Source organism: Nicotiana attenuata, unplaced genomic scaffold (genome assembly GCF_001879085.1).
Source record: "Nicotiana attenuata strain UT unplaced genomic scaffold, NIATTr2, whole genome shotgun sequence".
NCBI lineage: Eukaryota > Viridiplantae > Streptophyta > Magnoliopsida > Solanales > Solanaceae > Nicotiana > Nicotiana attenuata.
The window spans coordinates 175,297-195,659 of record NW_017671624.1 but is presented as its reverse complement, the minus strand read 5'-3'; the positions used below and the strand labels follow the sequence as shown (position 1 = coordinate 195,659).

The window sequence follows — 20,363 nt, the reverse complement described above, 5'->3', positions numbered from 1 at the left end:
CACCATAGAAGGTTGTCCATGAAAAGAATTAAGAAGCCTAAGGGACGTCTACTACTCCTCCCTGGTCAGCTCCACATCACCCCACAACAACCAAATTGGTTCCTTCACAAATCTACCAGCATTGGTTTTGTTCTTCGATCTAATACAGATCGCTGGCTTAATAAGGATATATTTGTCTTTAAATATTCTTTTCACATGGTGCAAATTTATAAGATGCAGATTCTCAATACGAAGTGCAAAAGGCTCACTCAAAAAGTTTGCAATATAACTACTATCTTTGGTACTTCCTGCATTCTGATATTAAGCCCATACGCATGAATAGGTAGATTTTATGTCCACCTAAATTTATATCAAAACGAAACCACATTTAATTTTTGATGTAGTTGATTCATACGAAGAACAAGCTTGCTAAACAAACAGCTTCATTCATCATTACTGTTGTGCCTATGCGTTCCTTGAGTTATAGTGGGTTGTTTAGTGTTTTAACGTAGCCACCTATGTCCATTTATAAGTAGCTCATTACAAAAATTGGCCAATAGATAAAATATTACTAATATTAGCCAATTAGCTATTTGTAGCAAAAAAATATCAAATTTTTGCTTTGTTTTGAGTGGGTGTTATTAGAATAGATTGGACACAACTTAAGGAGCTTGAATCTCAGTTTTGGGATGATTTGGTGAAGTTTTGAGGTGGTTTGAATTGAAAATTCGAAGTAAAAGCTGAACATGAAAAAAATGATATGTGTATCACACTGTGTATCATTTGTGTATCACATATGTATCATATTTGTATCAATTGTGTATCACATGTATATCCATGTATACCTGTGCGTGAGATACATGCGTGATACATATTTGATACATGTGTTGCAGAAGATTTTTTTGAACTCGATTTAATTACGAATTTTGATGCAAAACCAGTCCAAATCACCTCCAATCTTCCTCAAATTTTGTATATTGACTTATCTATATATTTTCAATGAATTTCAATTATACCCATTGAAAAAGTTCCTTTTTTGTTTAAATTTTTGGAATATTGTATAGATTTTTGTATTTCATCACCTTATTTGCTACCTCGTCCATGAAATTTCCTTTCCGTCTTGTATCTAATGTTGCTAATGACGCTTAAAATATGGAAGGTGATTTTTGCATGTGATTTTTTGAGAGAAAGACCCTATTATTTGGTTTTTCATTTTTTGTTGGCTAGTTTTGGTAAGTCTATGACTAATGGCTAGAGGTTGGTAAGTTAAAATTTATTTGGGACATTTGTGTAAATTTCCCTTTAACGTATTGGGGACAAAGGGCGTCAGTGGGGCAATACCCGATAACAATAAAACAATTCCATTGTTTGCTTTGTCCCTATCCATTTTCGCGAAATAAAAACCTTTTCGCTGTTTACTATACTTTTAACTACTGAGGGCTCCCCACATAAAATTACCTGCAGTTGGAAACTTCACTAAAAGCTACTAGTATCTTCTTTTCAGTTTCAACTTCAAGCACCTTTTTTTTTTTTTTTTAACTCAAATATTGTCCAAATACCTATTAAGGTTCTCCGACAAGCAGAAGAAAGGAAATAATTGAGGTTTTAGTCAAGCAAAACAATCATAAAAGAACGAGCGATATTAACGGTCTAGAATTCCAATATGTGAATTTGAAGCCAATAAATAGCTCTGTGACATTATCCGCTACAAAATTATCCAATTCATCTCGTTTAATCACCTTTTCCCTTCCTGTCAGTGGAGGCTAAAGTTACAGATAAATTGCACAAAGAAAAAACTTGATCATCTGTATGTCTCTGGCAAGCGGTAACCAGTCATCACAAGTTTGTTTGCAGACATTTTCCCGGTCTTTGGCATAACATGCCAATGCAGTGTTAGATTAAAATCTTTACCACGGAGGTTGCTTCCCTATAACAAGGAATAAGGTACTTGTGAATACCATGAAAAGACCAAGAAAGCAGAATAAAGCAAAATGCTTCTGAAACTAACCTGATCAACGAAGCGATACTTGTTTGTGGTGTGAATCAAAAATTTTGCATGCTCCTTACTGGGGATAATACCATCCCATAGAGATATCTGTTTGTAAAGCTATCAGATCAGTTGAAGGAATTCAAACCAAACTCTAATCTGGTAGGAAAACAAAAAACAAAACAAATTCTCAAGCAGGTATATCTTTTAATTAATAACCGTAGTGTCTGGACCAGCTTGTGCGCACTCCAACTAATTCCACGGGGTATCTGCTACCTCCCCCAGCACAGGTACCGAGTAACTTTGTCCACTAAGACTTGGACAGATAAGAAGAAATTACCTAGTGTTTTTTGCGCCGATGGATTTGAACCCGAGACCTCATGGTCCTTAACCCACCTCATTGACCATTACACCACACTCTTAGGTTCACTAAGCATATACTCGTACTTGCAGGAAAATCCTATCACTGATAAAGAAGTACAAGACTGTATTCCTTTTTTACAAGGAGAAGCAAAGGACTGATATGTTGATACATACTGAGTTACTGCAATACATTTTTTTAAACAATGACACAAACCTCAAAGAGCTATCTACCAATAAATATAAGACAAGGAAAATATTCATCAGATATGCAGTTCTAAACCAATGAAAGACAGACCTGATTTAGAGCATTCTTTGGAGTTTCATACTCAGCTGCCAAAAATACAAACACCTGCAAATTTTGACATAATTAGAGTTGCACATTGCAAAAAGTGTGTGTAAAGGCAATCCCTACTTACAGGCAATCTGACCGATCAATACCAAAATATATCTTAAGAGACCGAAGTTAAAAACCATAAAATTTGAATTCGAACATCTGGTAAACCTATTGCAGACATTAAAAAATCACTTGTCATATACTGGAAAACCAGAGTGCGTGAATCTTGCTCTTTTTGAATTATTCCGGTCTCTTGTTACACATGCTAAGTTCATGCTTGACATGATTTCAATAAATGGTATGGTGAAGCTGTAAGAAACTCTAAATCATGTCCTCCAACTACAAATTTGGTTCCAAAGCAAATAAAAGGGGAAGTAAGTGAATAAAACCAGCGTTCTCACAATCACTGTGACAATCTTTTAAGGTCATTCAGTAAATTTTCACTAAAATATACAGTGGAAGAGGAAATACTGCAACAAGTCATTGGACTTATTGGCCAAACTTCATCAAGTTGTACAACAAGGCATAGAATTTAGTATCTGACATTGCTATAGGTAACCAATAGCCTGGTAAATTTCTGTATTACATTCTGTTTCCAATTTCCACGTCCTAAAATTCAGTGTTTTAGCTGTGGCATCAACATCCATATGACCACCTCTCCTCTACATTCTAGCGAACTTCAATGATATTAGACCAGGGATGACAAGTGTACATATATTATGTCCTAGAGATTAGCTTAGTGGAACATAAGATGTATACACACCCAGACATCCAGACATTCATATGTACTCACGTAGAAGAAAATCAGACCAAGTAATAGGGATTAAAGAATGAAATCCAAGTTATGGTGCAAATAAGGTAGACAGAAAACCTGCTTAGTATTCCACGTGAACAATGATTGTAAATCTGCTGATATGTTCAAGGTCAAACTGATCTGCATAAAAGGAAAAGTATACATGATATGGTCAAACTTCTTTCAAAATTAAGTAGTTCATAGAACCACTTAATCAACAATGTTAACTAGGAAGCTTAACATAGCTAACAATTTCATGTAGATCAACAAGATAAAGAAAAAAAACTGATACCTTAGGATTTACAAGTTTTTCTTAGAACCGTATGATACATATACCATATGCTAGCATGTTCATCCAAAAAATATAAGATTGTCCAGGCAGCAATTCACGCTCTTTTCCAGCAAGAATGGTCTCGGCTTTAGTTTGGCAGGAACTAGTGGGTATACTGACAATTCTAAGCAAGATTGAGAGGAAGACATTATAATTAAATGCAAAGTGCACTCAAACTAGCATCCTCGGCTCTCTGCTGGGAGTGGATAAGGGTAATATCAGGGATTTAGTGCTGAGACAAGATGAAGTCGAACAGGTATATGCTTGTTTGAGGAAGGTTGAAGAAAGTCACATAGGCGAATAAGGTTGATCCACAAAGTATTGATGTAATTTCTGTGCGGTTGTCATAGGAATGGCAAACAGTTTGAATATGCAGTTTACACAATTTTATGCGTTATTTAATTATTGAAAATAGAACAATTTTATGCATTATATAACTTCATAAGAGAAATCTCACGATTTTTCCATTGCCAACAGAGAAAGCAGACTAATTTAGCCAACAATTCATATGGATCACATAAAATTACACCTGATTACACAAAGAATCCAGCAGTGACCATATTCATGAAACAAGGATACAGTGGATTTGAGATAGGAACTAGAAAAAAGAAAAAGTCAACCTACCATACTTAAACCAGTTTTTGCTCCAATTCCCAATCTCCGACACCAAATTCAAAGTTAAAAGCTAAAATCTTTACCCTAATTCCCAATTCCCAATCTCGGACACCAAGTTTAAAGTTAAAAGATTAAATCTTTGCCAAATTCAGCAAAAAATAACCAGAAACTAAAACTCCTTCCAGAAAACCCCCAAAACCCCAATCAAAATAATGAGAAAACATATGTTTCAGCATCGAAATATACCTCGTCGTCCCCATCAGGTTTCTTCTGGAACCAATTGATATTCAAAACCTAGAAAAAAATGAAAACAAAAGAATCAAGCGATCAAACACATGGGTCTTTTATAAAAACAACAGATCTAATTATAACAAACAACGGTACAAAAAAATAAAAAATTGAATTCGAGTAGGGTTTTCGGTTGTACTTGAACTTGAGCAGTAGGAGCCGGAGAATTGAAATTGTCAGAGAGAGAAGCAATGCCACACATAAAAGCAAGTATGGTGATTGCCAATGTTAACAGAGCATTGGCTCTGTATCCAAATGAATGCATCTTTGCTGCCTTATTTTCGTCTCTCCCAAAAGAGGCGTAACTGGCTTTCTACAATTCGGGTCTTCTGAGATCGTGCGGTTTTAAGACTCAAAATCACTTTTTTATCTGCTTCTGGCATTTAATTTTCTTTTTCTTTTGTACTATACTGCAATACTATTATTTTTTATCCTTTTTGGGACGAAATTGAATCCCATTTAGGGCTGATTTAGTTCTAGCATAATAAGGATATTTAATAATTACAAGCAAGTTTCTCATCATTCATGTTGTTTGGATGGTTGTTACCCATTATATTGTATCGTATTGTTATTTTAAATACGATGTTTGTTTTGATTGTTACTTAAATTTTATTGTATCGTATCGTTAAATTCGTCGTACATAACGACGAAATGTGTCACTTTATGTAACGATCGATTTGGTGTGGTCGCGTTGGTACCTTGTCTTTTTCTCTCAATCTCACCCTTCATTATTATTAAATAATTTTATTTTATAATTTACCCTACCTTTATACATAGTAATTTTACCTTGGATCATAATTTTTCTTTATAATATTGCAAGTTTATTCTTCATATTGCTTGTGCGTGATATCATGAGACGATGACAAACAACACAATCTATCCAAACATTATACTTATCAAACTATACAGTACAATACAATACAGTACGATACGTTACATTATAAAACGATACGTAACAACCATCCAAACAAGCTGTAACTTATCGTAATCTTTCTTTTTTATTCTGGATTTAAACTGGTAATGTGTGAAAACTTAGACATACAAAGTTAATAAGGGTATTCAACCCCGATACTTATTTTTATTGGCTAAGAACCCCAATATTAATTTGGTATTAGTATATTATTGGTACATTGTTTGATTTTCGATATAAAAATTTGTAATACTAATATATATGACGTTTGATTTGCGGTACTATCTATTACTTTTAGAGTTTACTATCGGAGGAAATCAAATGTCGTCTAACTAGTGTTAATATAACTTATTCGAGAATCTATATACATGGGATAGAATGTGAAATAAAATTAATTAATATCATGTGCATAAAATATCTATTGACAAAATGAGTAAATATTTTTACATATTAATTCCCATATTTTTATTTACCATGTAACAATTCATGTATTATTATTTAATGTGCAATAATTTTGAGTAATTCTTGCATAACTAAATCATAGACCAAGGTACTCAGAAAGAGTTTTATTGCTGAATGTGAGTTTCTATATATAGTTCCCTTACAAAATGGTTAATGTTGGATGTAACACTTCTTAGGACTAAGTAGTAACATCTAGGGTGTGTTTGGTACGAAGGAAAATGTTTTCCTAGAAAATATTTTCATGGAAAATGAGTGCTTTTATCACTTATTTTTTCTTGTTTGGTTGGTGAGTGGAAAATATTTTTCCGAAAATATTTTTTAGTGTTTGGTTAGAGAATAGAAAATACTTTTTTAGGAAAATATTTTTTTGTGCTACCCTCTCTAGGTATGTAAATACTTCCAGATTTCCTATTCCCACAAAGTTTACTGCTAACAAGTGTATATTGTGCGACTTATACAAGTAAAACACCAACTGAATGCACTTACCAAAGACCTAAGACCTATTTAGTACGTATTTATTACATTCTCACGCGCGAATGAATTTTGAAAAATATTTTTCCTTCTCTTGATAGTGAAAATATTTGAGTTCACGAGAAAAATATTTTCCAAAATCTTTAGGCCAACCAAACATCGAAAAGTGGGAAACATTTTCCGAAAAACACTTTCCTTTCATACCAAACACACCCCTAATCTAAATGGAAAAATGAAAAAGAGTAGCCATTTGACGCGTGGCACTGCATGGAATGACTGCTGGCCGAAAAACTCCTTTGCCTTGTTCATGGAACTAACAAAGAGATTCAAAATAGCAGCTCAACTGGAGAACTCATTGGTACGCTTTCTACACTTAACTTCTTGTCTCAAAATCATGGAATCAATTCTCATTTTTGACAGACCAAGGATAAAACAGAATTGTAGTTTGCATTTATTAGTATATGCAAACTGCACATAATCATAATGAAGTGTGTCCTTGTCTAGATGCACCCTCTAAATAGACAGTTGAATAGGTGTTTGTTTAATTGTTTTATCAATCTCTCTGATCTTTTGAGTGTGTACTATCATGGATTTTAATATTCTTCTTGCATGTAAGATTCATCAATGTAGTGTTGTTATTGACTCTTGAGTTTTATGATGGCCGATGAAATTTCTGATGGAATTCTAGGTGGGAACTGGAGATAATACTGGGTAATTCACATAATCTGAACCAATTACCAAGATAATTTCAGTTTCTTCTTTTGCATGTGGGTTTTGAATAGTATACCTCTACTCTCACTTGCCAATTTGTTGCTAGTGTCAAAATTGTTTTTAGTTTGCGTTTGTACCTGCTTAAATCCAGCCAATTTTAAGTTATTCCTGTTCATTCTCTTGCTCTGGTATCAAATTAATGGAAGTAATCATGTTTGATTATGGATCATTAGTTTATATTATTAGTAAATCATATCTTGCATTTAAAGTATTATAGGATAGGAAAGGAAGATGTTCTCACACTATTCACTATTTGTTGATTAACTCACAAAATTTGGCATCATAATTTACATGAATAGAGATAAAGATCCTGGACCAATTGCAGAAGAAAAAGGACAAAACTAGCAGCTGCAATCACCCGGTTTTGTGCTTACTAGAAGGAACAACATAGTTATTTTTAAATCTATATTTGAAAGAATGCAAGTATGATTTGGTGAACATTCTTAAAAGGCTCACATGTTTCTTACTTTTCAGTTTTAAGAGAACGTCTCCTCGCCTCCCATTTCTCTGCCTATGCTTCTAAGACAGTTCTCTATGACTGTGACTTCTGAAATCCCGTAGTGTTCTGTAAAACTGGTTCTACCCTTGTGATTTAAGGATTCAATTCCATGAACTGTCAACTACTGTCTTCATTTGTTATATGTCTCAATCATGTTTTAAACTAGAGGTTGGCTAAAATGCACTATTTTCTCCGCTTCATTTCATCTGAAACAGATTAGTCTCTGTTGGACAGATTCACATAGTTCTTACTGTTTTGATCAAGCATGGACAAGAACTTCTGTGGATTGGTTCCCACGGATGATCAGTTTTTCCTCCTTTACTTCATCACTGGAGCCTACTTTGGACCAGATCTCCAGGGAGAATATCGCAAAAAATCTGTTCTACAAAGAAAATATCTGGGCTTACCTCCGTACACTTCCAATGAACTAGCTGGTTCATGCCTAAGAACCATAGAAGTAGAAAGGGTTTACTATCATGCATTAAGAAAGGCAGATCGGTCTGTTGTCCTGGCACAACCATGGTTGCACCAGTTCTTTCACGGAAAGCTTCCTACACTATACCACGGCCAAGCTGCAGCTTATCCTCGGTTTTGTGATCTATTTCCTCCCAGCCTGCATCCCCATTTATGTTGTCATGTGTATAATGTTATTGCAAACATTGTATTCATCAATGACCCTGATACCAGTTATATTGACCCAGACGATGTTAAGAGGTTCAAGAAGCTCACTGGTCTTGAACATCTTATTATGGATAAAGATTGCACAAAGTCACAAGCTGGTGTTGATTATGAAGCTCTAAGTAATGTTGGAAAACAGGAGGTATCCAAGCCTGGAGATATCCTCCACTATCCATCATTAGCTTCTAGTAGCCTACCATATAAGGAGACGCCTTGTTGTGGTGAACCATTTAATGATATACCACTTGACAATGAACAATTTGAACATACTTCTTTTACTAGTCTTTTGAAGGCTGCTTGTGATGAACCATTTAATGGTATGCCACCAGATAATAATGGACAGTTTGACACTACATCTTTTAGTAGTCTCTTGAAGGAAGTTTGTGGCGGACAATTTAACAGTACTCGACCTGATAACAACGGACAGTTTGATAATACACCTTTTAGTAGTCTCTGGAAGAATGCTGGTGACGGCCAGTTTACTGATGCACCACCAGACACCTCTACGAAATTAAATGGTCATCTCTTTAAAGATGTCCGTCCTCTGACGGATAGTTCTACGGGTCCATCATCGGTGCAGACCAACTCTAAGGACTTTGAGCTTAGTACTGTCTTCCTTCCTTCTCGCCCTTCTAAGGAGGAGCTAAGTAACATTGTTGCTGCCACTAAGAGTGGATTTGCAGTGACTGGCAGTGCAGCAAAGGGTAAAATAGGACCAGTTCTAGGAGTCTTGGATGTTGGAGAGAGCGAGGACTCTTACTTGTTCCGCGTGTCACTCCCTGGAGTAAAAAGAGATGAAAGTAAGTTATAAATATCATATCAGATATAAATGAATTTGTCACAAGTCCAATTTTCTGGTTTTTTCAACATATTTGATTTGCAAAATCCTCTTATAAATAGCAGTCATTCTCATCACAGTTCTGCAGGTTGATTTTCTCAGTACTACATTGTATTTCATACTGTTGCTTCTGGTTTCGCTATCACTGGTCACATCAGCAATTTTTCGTCACTAATTAATTCAAATTTATTGTAAAATGCAGGAGATTTTACTAGTGAAGTGGAGAGCGATGGTAAGGTATTGATTAAGGGAATGACAACAGCTGGTAACAGGACTGTCCGCAAATACTCCCAAGTATTCGAGATGCAAACTCAGAACCTTTGTCCAACAGGACAATTCTCCATCTCTTTCAAGCTCCCAGGTCCAGTTGATCCTCAACAATTTTCTGGTAATTTCGGCACTGATGGGATTCTTGAGGGAATTGTAATGAAAGCAGAAAGAAAATGACAGATGGAATGGGGTATATTTTTGCTTTGTTCATTAGAAGGCTAGTACCTGTACATATTCTCCTAGTATGTCTATATAGTATTGTTAATATGGTGTATATCCCAGTGATTCGTAACATGATGGAATGTGACCACCTTACAGTTTCAATCAAAAGTACATTCATTTTGCAAATTTTGTTTTCTGTCCTCAACTGGAGGGCTAACTCAACACAATCACAGTATTATCAACATAGCGGTTTAAGGACCATTCATTTATTCAATTTCAGTCTCCAACAAGCAAAAGCCTTGAAGAATACGAAACTATTGATGTCGTTCTGCACGACTAAGGGGTTAAAACATATCGAGGAGAAAACGAGGATGAAGCGCTTATTATGAAAAGTACAAGAGAGTAAACGTTCCTTCTGTCTAAACATTCTTCTCTAAAATACTACATCAATTTCATATGAAAAGAAAAAGAAAAAGAAATGGCCTACATGAAACTCGTATTGACCAGATATTTTCTATTGGATACCATTATATGGATGGATGCATATTCCAACTCAATTTTAATCACCTACCAATGAACTGAAAAAATGAATTGCTATATTCTTGCATGGAAACCAATAGGATGTCTAACTGATTTTGACACGAGGCTATCGAAGCAGAACCATTTCTCCAAATTTTGACACAAGGTGTACTGCTAATAACTGCCAGATGCTTCATCTTCAATCTAGTTACTCATTCAAGAGTTTAGCAGCTCCCACATGGTTCTGGATGAATCGACTGTTCTTGCTCGACGTGTTATACCTTTTTTCAGCACTTCTGTCTCTCTGAAACTCACGCAGAGAACTTGGCAATGACCAGGCTTATTAGCATGAATACAATGTAAAGTCCAACTAGACAGAATCCCCAGAATCTTGGTACCCGGAACCTATTCCAAGTTACCACCAGCAGAGATCCCATCAAGCTGAATAGCAAGAATACAAAAGCAACCACAATACTCACGTGGAAATGAAGCTCATAAGCTTTTGGATATACATCGGCTGTCTGTATAACCAAAGCTGTTCCAAGCCCAAAAAGCATGTTGAACATAGGCCCGGCGAAACATCCAGCCATGGCCATGGCCGGCTGGCCAGCCTTTGCAACAGCCACGTCTGCAACAAGATCACCAACTGAGTTTCCCCATGCAAGTACTGTCAACCCAAGAAAGGCTGAAGGCAATTTCAGTAGCACTCCTAGAACTGCAAGACAGTTGAGGAGTTCCCCAGCAACAGTGGAGATCCAAAATACACTCATCACAAATGCTATAACAACTGCAGGCATTTGCTCTGTTTTAGGGGCCTCCTTTTCAACAATGAAATGAACAATAGCCAAAGAACAACTAGCACAAAATACAATGAACCATAGAGGAAAATGGGTGTCAGAGAGTAGAAAAGAGATTGGATGATTTAAAGGCACGAAAGATTTGCAGGAAAAGAGAAGTAGGAGGGGGCAAAGGGCAATATTGGCAGATAGATAGAATCTACTCCATTCAGAAGGTGCAGTCTGTGGTATAGTTAGTTTAAGGAGCATTGAAACTGGAAGTTTCCAGATTACTGTGACCTGTCAATAAAGAAAAGTTAAAACGTCACAATTCATAAAATTAGAATACAAATTTTAAGTGTACCTAAAACTGGCACAGTTGCAACTAAATTGGTTTGTATGTACATGGATCTTACGAAGAACCTAAAAGGCTTCACAACACAACACAACACTGGACTACCATGGTGTAGAAGTAGAAAGCTGAGAATGTATTTCACATTAAGCACATTCATTTATCAAAATTTCCTTTCTATGTAGGATATTACTTTTATCACATATGAGTCATAAGAAATGTTATAGTGACCACAATTCGTATGGCTTAATATAGTGCAATCAACCTTCTTAGGCATGCTTTTCTGTTTCTCAATTGCTTGCCCCTTATTCCATTCCTTCTTTTCACTCGAAAAGCACAAGCATGGAGTTCATTCCAAATTTTGGCTTATATATATGGATCTCTCTATGCAGTGGTCAGCGTCACTTTAGAGACTTAATCCTAAAAAGACTCGAGGGTATGGCCTAGTGGTCCATAAAGGGGTGAAAATCATGGGAGATCCGCTTAAATCCCAGCAGATACAAAAATCCTACTAGGTGATTTTTCTCATCTGCTTAAACCTTGGTGGACATAATCATTTGATGCTCCTGTTGGCGGGAGCTAGCCGGTACCCAGTGGAATAGTTGAGTCTTGAGTGGTTCGGATACCACTGTTACATATAAAAAGAAAGTAGAAGAAGAGACTTCACCCTTTAAGTGACAACGGTGTGAGGTAAGGAGTACTATAAGAGTGGTTAAGTCATTGACAAGCCTATATGCTCTCTTTGTCATTAAATATAACTATGCTTATCTTATATCTGTTTCAGTAAGCAATTCTAACTGAGGAAGGTTTTTTTTTTTTTTGATGAAGTAATAAGATTCATTAATGGCATCAAGAAGATGCAAGATGATAAGTACAAAAGATGAGTGTTAGCTCCAGAATAGGATAACTATAGTTCCAGGGAGCTAACAAAATCCAAAAAAAAGCTCAAGGGAATTTACAGGGGAGAGTTTGCACCAACTAAAGAGTAATAAAAAACATTTAGCCTTGAGGGCATGATTTGAAGTTGATAAACCATCAAAACATCTACGATTCCTTTTTGCCCATACTACCCAAAAAATGCATGCTGGTATCATGTTCCAGATCTTCTTGATGGATTTGCCAACTTTCCATGAGCTCCAAACTTCAACCGCCTCTTTGGTACTTTGGGCATGACCCAACTTAGCCCAAAAAGAGTAGAACATACACCAAATGTCATAGACAACTGAACAGTGCAAAAGAAGGTGGTTGGTGGTTTCTGCAGCTTGCCTACACATATAGTTACGCATACTCCAAATAGATCGATGTCAAACACTCAATCCTTTGCTTTACGCTCGTTATAATAACTCAAAAGGTAAATATCATTTAGCCCCTTCTTTCACTTCCTCATAAGTAAACATAAAAAGAGCCAATCTATTGTCAACTCAACAAAACAAAGCATGTCAACTCCATGGAAAAAGCAGTATCTATCTCTTGGAGCTAGACTCACTTTGATAAGTAGTGTATTGGATGGGATTCCAACCTATCTGATGTCTCTGTTTCAGTTGCCTGTGAAGGTGGAAAAGAAATTGAACACCATTAGGAGTAACTTTTTATGGGAAGGAAATGCGGAGAAAAGAAAGATTCATCTTGTCAAATGGCATAAGGTGATGACTGATAAGAAGGGAGGAGGCATGGGGGTCGCGGACTTGAATTTACAAAATAAAAGCCTACTATATAAATGGTTGTGGAGGTACAATGATGGAAAAGTAAGCACCTGGAAGGAGTTGATAAACGCCAAATACGTTAAGAGAGATGGTTGGTGTCCCCCTATGTGTCAAAGTTCTTCAAAGGGTGGTATTTGGAGTAACATCAGTAGATTATGGGATCAATTTCAACAATACACTAATCTGAAGCTGGGCAATGGTGTCAAAATCAAATTCTGGACTGATGTGTGGATGGGGGATGTAAGTTTGAAGATTACGCCCTCTTGATAGTCGCCCGATTGTTGTTCCAATTTGGTGATTAATTTATGTGACCAGCGAGGTATTTTTTCACTGATTTCTTTTATTCCAATCGATTTTTTTTCAGATGTTGTCCCATTAGGATCAATTGTATTGAATACAAATTTTACAAATTTAGTTCTTTTTTCGGAATTCAACTCCCTGTTATCCAATAAAAACCTAAAATTCCTAATAATAAACCACAATCCCCTACACGATTAGTTACAAACGCTTTTTGACAAGCATTTGCCGCAACAGGTCGTGTAAACCAAAATCCTATTAATAGATAGGAACACAGCCCAACCAATTCCCAAAAAATATAAATTTGTATCAAATTCGAACTAGTAACTAATCCCAACATGGAAGTACTGAAAAAACTCATATAAGCAAAAAATCTCAAATAGCCTTGATCATGAGCCATATAATTATCACTATAAATAAGAACCATAATTCCAACAGTAGTGATTAATATTGACATAATAGAAGTAAGTGGGTCGATCAAGTATCCGAAGTCTAAAGAAAAATCATTATTGATGATCCAAGACCATACATATTGATAAAAAGAACTGCTATTTATTTGCTGAATAGACAGGTAGATTGAAAAAACCATGACTATGCTTAACAATAAAACACTCTGAAAAGCCCACATACGGCGAAAACTTTTTGTTGCCGTTGGAAAAAGAATAAGTCCCGCTCCTATTAACATAGGGGCTGGAAGTGGAATGAAAGGTATGATCCACGCATATTCATATGTCTGTTCCATAAAAAAGTTTAGAATTCTTAATTAATTGTTTCCGATTCACCGGATCTTACCTCTTTTGAAAGGAGTCAATAAAAAGTCAAAATATGGACTAACTTAAACTAATTTAAAACTTAAATCGAATTTTCTATTCTTACTTATTCTGAGTCTTTGCTAAATACTTCAACTATTGAAATCAAGAAGTTACAATTGGTCAAATGATATGAAAGGGATTAATTACTAGTCTCTTTTTCTCTTTTGAAATAGGCCTATTTTTCTCCAAGTTTGACCAGTGAATCGAACGGGGATTCAAGTTTTTCATTTCATGAAGTAAAAATGCGGTTCTTATCTTTAAACCTTTCGAAGTATTTTATTGCATGTAAATGAAATGTGGAACCATAAATAGAAATCGTGTTTTTTTGGATTCTTTATTTTATTTTTGATTTTTATTAAGTTCAACTAATTTCCTTTCTAATACCGGAGACAGTGGTGGTTGAAGAANATAAAGAGGATGCCATGGTCTGGACAGCTAGCAATGACATGAAGTATTCTGTCAAGAGTGGTTACACTCTTCTCCAAAAACAATCTGAGTATTATGTGATGAATTGGCCATGGAAAATGCTATGGAGAACTAAAGCACCTCCCAAAGTGGCGTGTTTTGGATGGGTTGCCATCAGAGAAGCTTGTTTAACTCAAGATAATCTACAGAGAAGAGGTTTTTCCTTAAGCAACAGGTGTTATCTATGTGAAGAAAGCTTGGAATCAGTAAATCATCTCTTTATTCACTGCAAAGTTGCTAAGCAATGCTGGGAGCTCTTTCTGAATCTTTGTGGTGTCAGTTGGGCTATGCCTTCAGATATTAGGAGTTTAATTGATAGTTGGCAAGGGCAAAAGATATCAAAGTCCCAGAAGCAGCTTTGGAGGACCATTCCCCTATGCATTTTCTGGACCATTTGGGCGGAAAGAAACAGTCTGTTTTGAGAATAAAAAGAACAACATTGCTAGTCTCAAAAATTTATGTCTGCATAATCTGTTTTTTTGGTGTAATAGGTGTTTACTAGATAGTATGGACCAGTATCTGGAATTTTTGGATTTGTTGGGAAAGATGAAATTGAGTGCTCTCTATAGGTGCTGTATGCCCTGTTTTGTACTCTTTGTGTACCTTCTTGGTACATTTTTTATTATTAATAATTCACCTTATCAAAAAAAAAACAAAGCATGTCAAAGGAAATTTGAGGACCAGATGCCTAACTCTTATTGAGCAATGAAGCTCGCATATTATTTAGATTAACTCCCTAATTCCAACATCTTGCCACTATCTAGACTACAGTCGTTCCAAATTTTCCCACTCTGAGGCCCAGAACCTGAAAATGCTACCATTTGCAGATGGTTTGCTTTTGAGGTGGAGATAGAAGGACACAACCCGTTAACTTTGCAGCATCGTTTGTCAAGATCATGATGTTCAGACAAAGGTAATCTAGCCCGGTATTCAGCATCCTCAGTTAGTGAAGAGAGTCATTCAAGAAAGACATGACTTTAGGCACAGAATATGGAGCCGATTTTCAGTAATCATCCGCACTATGTTACAAATGCGACCTCAAAATTCTAGCAGACAGCACATACAAATATCACAACGTTAGTAAAGTAACATAAATCATCATACAATACCAACTTTTTTCTCATTGCTACAAGATGGATTTTTCATTAACGCTAGACTCTAACCCACCAAACATATCCACTTTCAAGCCTCTGGAGCTAGTACAAGGTCATAGTTTAATCAGAATACTTCAATCAGATTTAATCATATTTCACAGCAATGCACAACAGAACCAAATCGTTTCCTACACAAGAGGAATGAGGACAATCCTATTAGACCTCGATCACTCTCATCAGTTCCTTATTTTATTGTTTATGGTATCTTTCCAGCAAATGTTCAATCTTCTCCTTCTTAAATAATTGCATACCAATTGGTGTCTTGATAATTAAAGCATACAAGCAAGGCCACAAACACCACGAAGTTAAGAAATTTTACACCCTAAGATGGTTCAAAATGCTCAATATATCATCTATCAAATGTCAATACAGTTGCCAGGTAAATGAATAATTCACTAAAACATGAAATCGCCATATGTGTAAGTTGGAAAAATTTAGAATATACCTTTTCGATAACTTGCCAAGACCCAGTAGTTTGCTTATTTCCATCTTCTACAGTTCCCAAACCTTTGCCTTTTTCAGAATCCAACTCAATAATCCCTATATGAACTTCATCATTTCTAACCAAACCAACCTCACCTCCAGACTTAGCACCCTTCCCTTTCCCACAACCCATCCCAAAGTCCATATAAAACACAAACCCAACAAAAAACAGATAAAATCCAACAAACCCAATAGCTTGCCATAGGAAAATCTCAGCACTCAAGTACACATAAAAAAGGAACAAAGCAGCAGTCAAATAAAACATCACATCCCTCACAAAAGGAGCAGGATCAACAGGAAAAGGCGCTGCATAAATCGCCACAAACCCAACCACAAAAGCAGAGACAAAAGTCCCTGCTGAAAGAATAGCACCAAATCCAGTTCTTGCTTGGCCTCCCCTAACTGCAGCCACAGATGCAAAAACATCAGGGGCACCATTTCCTAAAGCCAAAAGGGTCACTGCACCCATTGAAGGTGACAACCTAAGATGTGTAGAAAGCTTAGTAACCACAACAGAAAAGTAATCTTGAGCAGTTTTAATGAGGATGTAGAACTGTAGAAATACACAAAGGGTGAAAAAAGGGATGGAGAAAAATGGGTTTTCTTGGAAGAGACAATAATGGAACGAAAAGTAGTTAAAGATTCCATTAGAGTCAGTGAAATTGCAAGGAAAAAGATTGGATTTTTGGACAATTAAGAGGGACCTGTGGGGAGATTTGGGAATGTGATTAGGGGAATATTGGACGATGAAGAAGAAGAGGAGAGTGGTGAGGAGGAACAGTGAGGTTAGAGTGGTGTTGAAGTAGGAGAAATTGAAGGCCATGCCATTCCAGATTATTATTGGAGTTGAAGATCAAGACTGGCTTTTTGATGAGAAGTATTAACGCGTTTTCGTGTTTATGGAATGGAGTATAACTTCACTTGCCTGTGAGAATAATGAGATCTGATTACGCAATATAGATAAACTAATCCATACTTGGGTAGACCAGACTAATTAATTAGTGTCGAAAATGAAACTTAAATTGAAAAACTAAATGTGGAGAATTTCTTGTCATGGCCAAACGGACATTTATTTACTTTTTACATTTGGATGGTTGTTGCTATTGTATTGTAATAGTCTTAGGCTACGTGTGTTATGCATGTGCCTTATCTTAATAAATATAGGTATAAAATAATTGAAACTTGAGTTATAAAATAAAGTGTAAAATTGTAAACATAAAAAACATTAACCACATATATATAGCTAACTCAATAAAGAAAAAACTAGGATAAATGGAAATTTTATTGATAAGACCTTTTCAATTGTAGCCAATATCTTATTACGAGTAATTCCGAAAAAAAAAAAAAGAAGTCTTCGGTCATTAGTCATTATGCTCAACTTAAGAAAATTTATACTTTTATAATTGCACCAAATAAATTTCATAAGTTATCATATTTTTTTTTAGTTACCAAAAGTTATACTCACTACAAAGAATGCATATTTAAATTCTACGAACTTTATAATGAAGCGATCAATTAAATTAATTTTAGGTGTATTGTAAATTTGTTTGTACTCACATGATTTATATAACTAATTCTCAAATTTACAACAAATAAGAAAATAATTTATATATAACAATTAAATAACTAAGAGTAAAAAAAATTTAATTATGTCAAAACTTTAACAATTAATTTAATTATCATCAAAAATTTAATATTAAAATAATAATTAAATAACAATAATAATCAAGAGTATATCCTAAAGATGTCATTAGATCTTTGTAAAATAAAACTTGTTCGACAAACATCTTTGTAGAATCACATAATTATTATTTTTGTGATTCTTTATCTGTATCAAACAGCATACTCATATTTAAGCATCCAGTCATCTCATAAGAATGCTAAATTATACCGTTTGAACACTAACAATATTAATTATAAAATATTAAAATATTATGCCCAAAAAACAGAAATCTTAATAGCACAATGCTTCAACATAACCTTGATTTAGGTCAACTAATTTTTATTATATTAGCAATTTTTGCTATATATAAATACAAAAGTACCTCTGGTCATGTGTACAAAATTTTAAAAAGCCACATAAAAAGTAATATTAAGATGTTTCTTTTATTTTTTTTTATTACATTGATAATCTTGAATGAATATTCATATTTATTAAACAAAAATGTCATGATAAACATAACATAACATTTCGAGTTTTTACTTTGTTAAAGATCAATTGAGCCTAGTTTTGGAATAATAACTGCGACATTGGGATCGAACAGTCTTTTGGTTGATAATAAATAAATTTATCGATTGTTTTCCTATTAAAGAAATTAATTGTTTTTTGACTCTTTAACTAAAGAAAGCCCTAATTCGAAAAAGGAAGAAATGTGAAGACTCCTGAGAGACCATTTGGACATAAGAAATTTTTTTCTTTTTTTTTCAATTATTTTTTATTTTTTTCCGAAATCAACGTTTGTTCGTAAAATTTTCAATTTTCACTTGAAGATGCATTTTGAAAATTTTCGAAAATTTGAAAAACTCCAAAAAACTGTTTTCCAAAATTCTCACTCAAATCACTCACAGAACTTCAAAAACAACCCATATTTATATTCATGTCCAAACACAACTTAAATTTCAATTACTATTTTCACTTGAAATTTTTTCTCCGTAATTTGAAATTTTACAATTCTTATGTACAAACGCCCATTGAATATAGATGGAGTTGAAAGTGAAAGAAACTTCCTTTGTACGAATTGTAAGCGATTGAATTCTAGAATTGAAAGGAATTAAAATCAAAATTATAAATATTAGAGAAATAATAAAATAATGATTATTTCAAAATAGTAGGGAATTAATTAAATTATTATTACTAAATATTAGGAAAATAATAAAATAACTATTTTGTCTAATATGAACTCTACTATAAAAGGGTAAAAAAGACGAAAGACATTTCGCTAAAAGCATTCGTGCTTTTAATATAGTATAAATAGTATTGTTACTTCAAATACAATATTTGTTTTGATTTGTGATGACCCAAAGGTCATCTCTTATTTTGAAAGTCAAATGTGTCTCGAGGTCTTAAAAACCTCATTTTGTTCCACATCGATTTGTGTGCGCAGTCCGGGCGTATATCCGGAAAGCTCTTATGTGAAATATTTGATAAAAATGCTAATTTTGCATTTATAATCGAATTTAAGTTGACTTCGGTCAACATTTTGGGTAAACGGACCTGGACCCGTGATTTGACGTTCCCCAAGGGTCCGTAGAAAAATATGGGACTTGATCGTGTGCCCGGAATTGAATTTCGAGGTCCCTAACCCGAGAAATGAATTTTTGAAAGAAATTATTTAACTAGAAATATAAGAGTTTATGGAAATTTAAAGATGTTTGAATTTGATTGTATCGGCCCCGTATTTTGGTTCCGGGACCCGGTACAGGTTTGTTATGGTATTTAAGTTGTGCCTGTAAAATTTAGTAAGAAATGGAATTCATATGACGTGAATCGGACCCTCGGTTGTGAAATGAAACTTTAAGAGTTCTTGAAATTTTCATTGATTTTGATGCTAAATTCGTTATTTAAGATGTTATTTTGGCGATTTGATCGCACGAACAAGTCCGTATGATGTTTTTAGAGATATGTGCATGTTTGGTTTGGAGCCCGAGGGATCGGGTGAGTTTCGGATAGGCTTCGGGGTGTTTTTGACTTAGGAAACACTACTACAAAAAGGACCTTTGGCGGCAATTATTTAGTGGCAATAAGGCAATGGTCGCTAATAAATTCTTTAAGCTTAAATATTAGCGGCATATGACCATTAACCAGTAAAAGATATCCTTTTACCGGCAATAAAAAATAATAGCCACTAAAAATTACTAATTGTAATTAATCTTTTATTATTTTAACTTTCCCTCTGCACAAAAGAAAAGAAAATCTTTCCCTCCAATTTTTTTGATACCTATTTTCGTTTCCCTCCCCAATTAGAATTAGAAAATAACTGAAGGAAAACATTGAATGGTTTCCCTTACTAGTTGAATCGACTTCGCGGAAAAAGCCCTAGCTAATTCGCTG

General features: G+C 34.9%; 3 protein-coding genes across 3 annotated transcripts; 1 reads left to right on the top strand and 2 right to left on the bottom strand.

Annotated features, from left to right (window-relative positions):
* Nucleotides 1-1,604: 1,604 nt before the first annotated feature.
* Nucleotides 1,605-5,048, bottom strand: LOC109209359 (signal peptidase complex subunit 3B-like). The gene is made up of 6 exons (XM_019372617.1): nt 4,830-5,048; nt 4,649-4,696; nt 3,535-3,597; nt 2,625-2,678; nt 1,988-2,074; nt 1,605-1,906 (listed from the first exon to the last, which is right to left on the bottom strand). Exons 1-6 carry the CDS (start codon nt 4,953-4,955, stop codon nt 1,781-1,783), a joined length of 504 nt encoding a protein of 167 aa, XP_019228162.1. The 5' UTR covers nt 4,956-5,048; the 3' UTR covers nt 1,605-1,780.
* Nucleotides 5,049-7,595: 2,547 nt separating this feature from the next.
* On the top strand, nt 7,596-9,826 carry LOC109209367 (increased DNA methylation 2-like). The gene is made up of 2 exons (XM_019372624.1): nt 7,596-9,281; nt 9,522-9,826. Exons 1-2 carry the CDS (start codon nt 8,069-8,071, stop codon nt 9,764-9,766), a joined length of 1,458 nt encoding a protein of 485 aa, XP_019228169.1. The 5' UTR covers nt 7,596-8,068; the 3' UTR covers nt 9,767-9,826.
* Nucleotides 9,827-10,068: 242 nt separating this feature from the next.
* On the bottom strand, nt 10,069-17,274 carry LOC109209358 (cation/calcium exchanger 5). The gene is made up of 2 exons (XM_019372616.1): nt 16,275-17,274; nt 10,069-11,346 (listed from the first exon to the last, which is right to left on the bottom strand). The coding sequence occupies exons 1-2, from the start codon at nt 17,133-17,135 to the stop codon at nt 10,582-10,584; spliced, it is 1,626 nt and encodes a 541-aa protein (XP_019228161.1). The 5' UTR covers nt 17,136-17,274; the 3' UTR covers nt 10,069-10,581.
* Between the last annotated feature and the right edge of the window lie 3,089 nt (nt 17,275-20,363).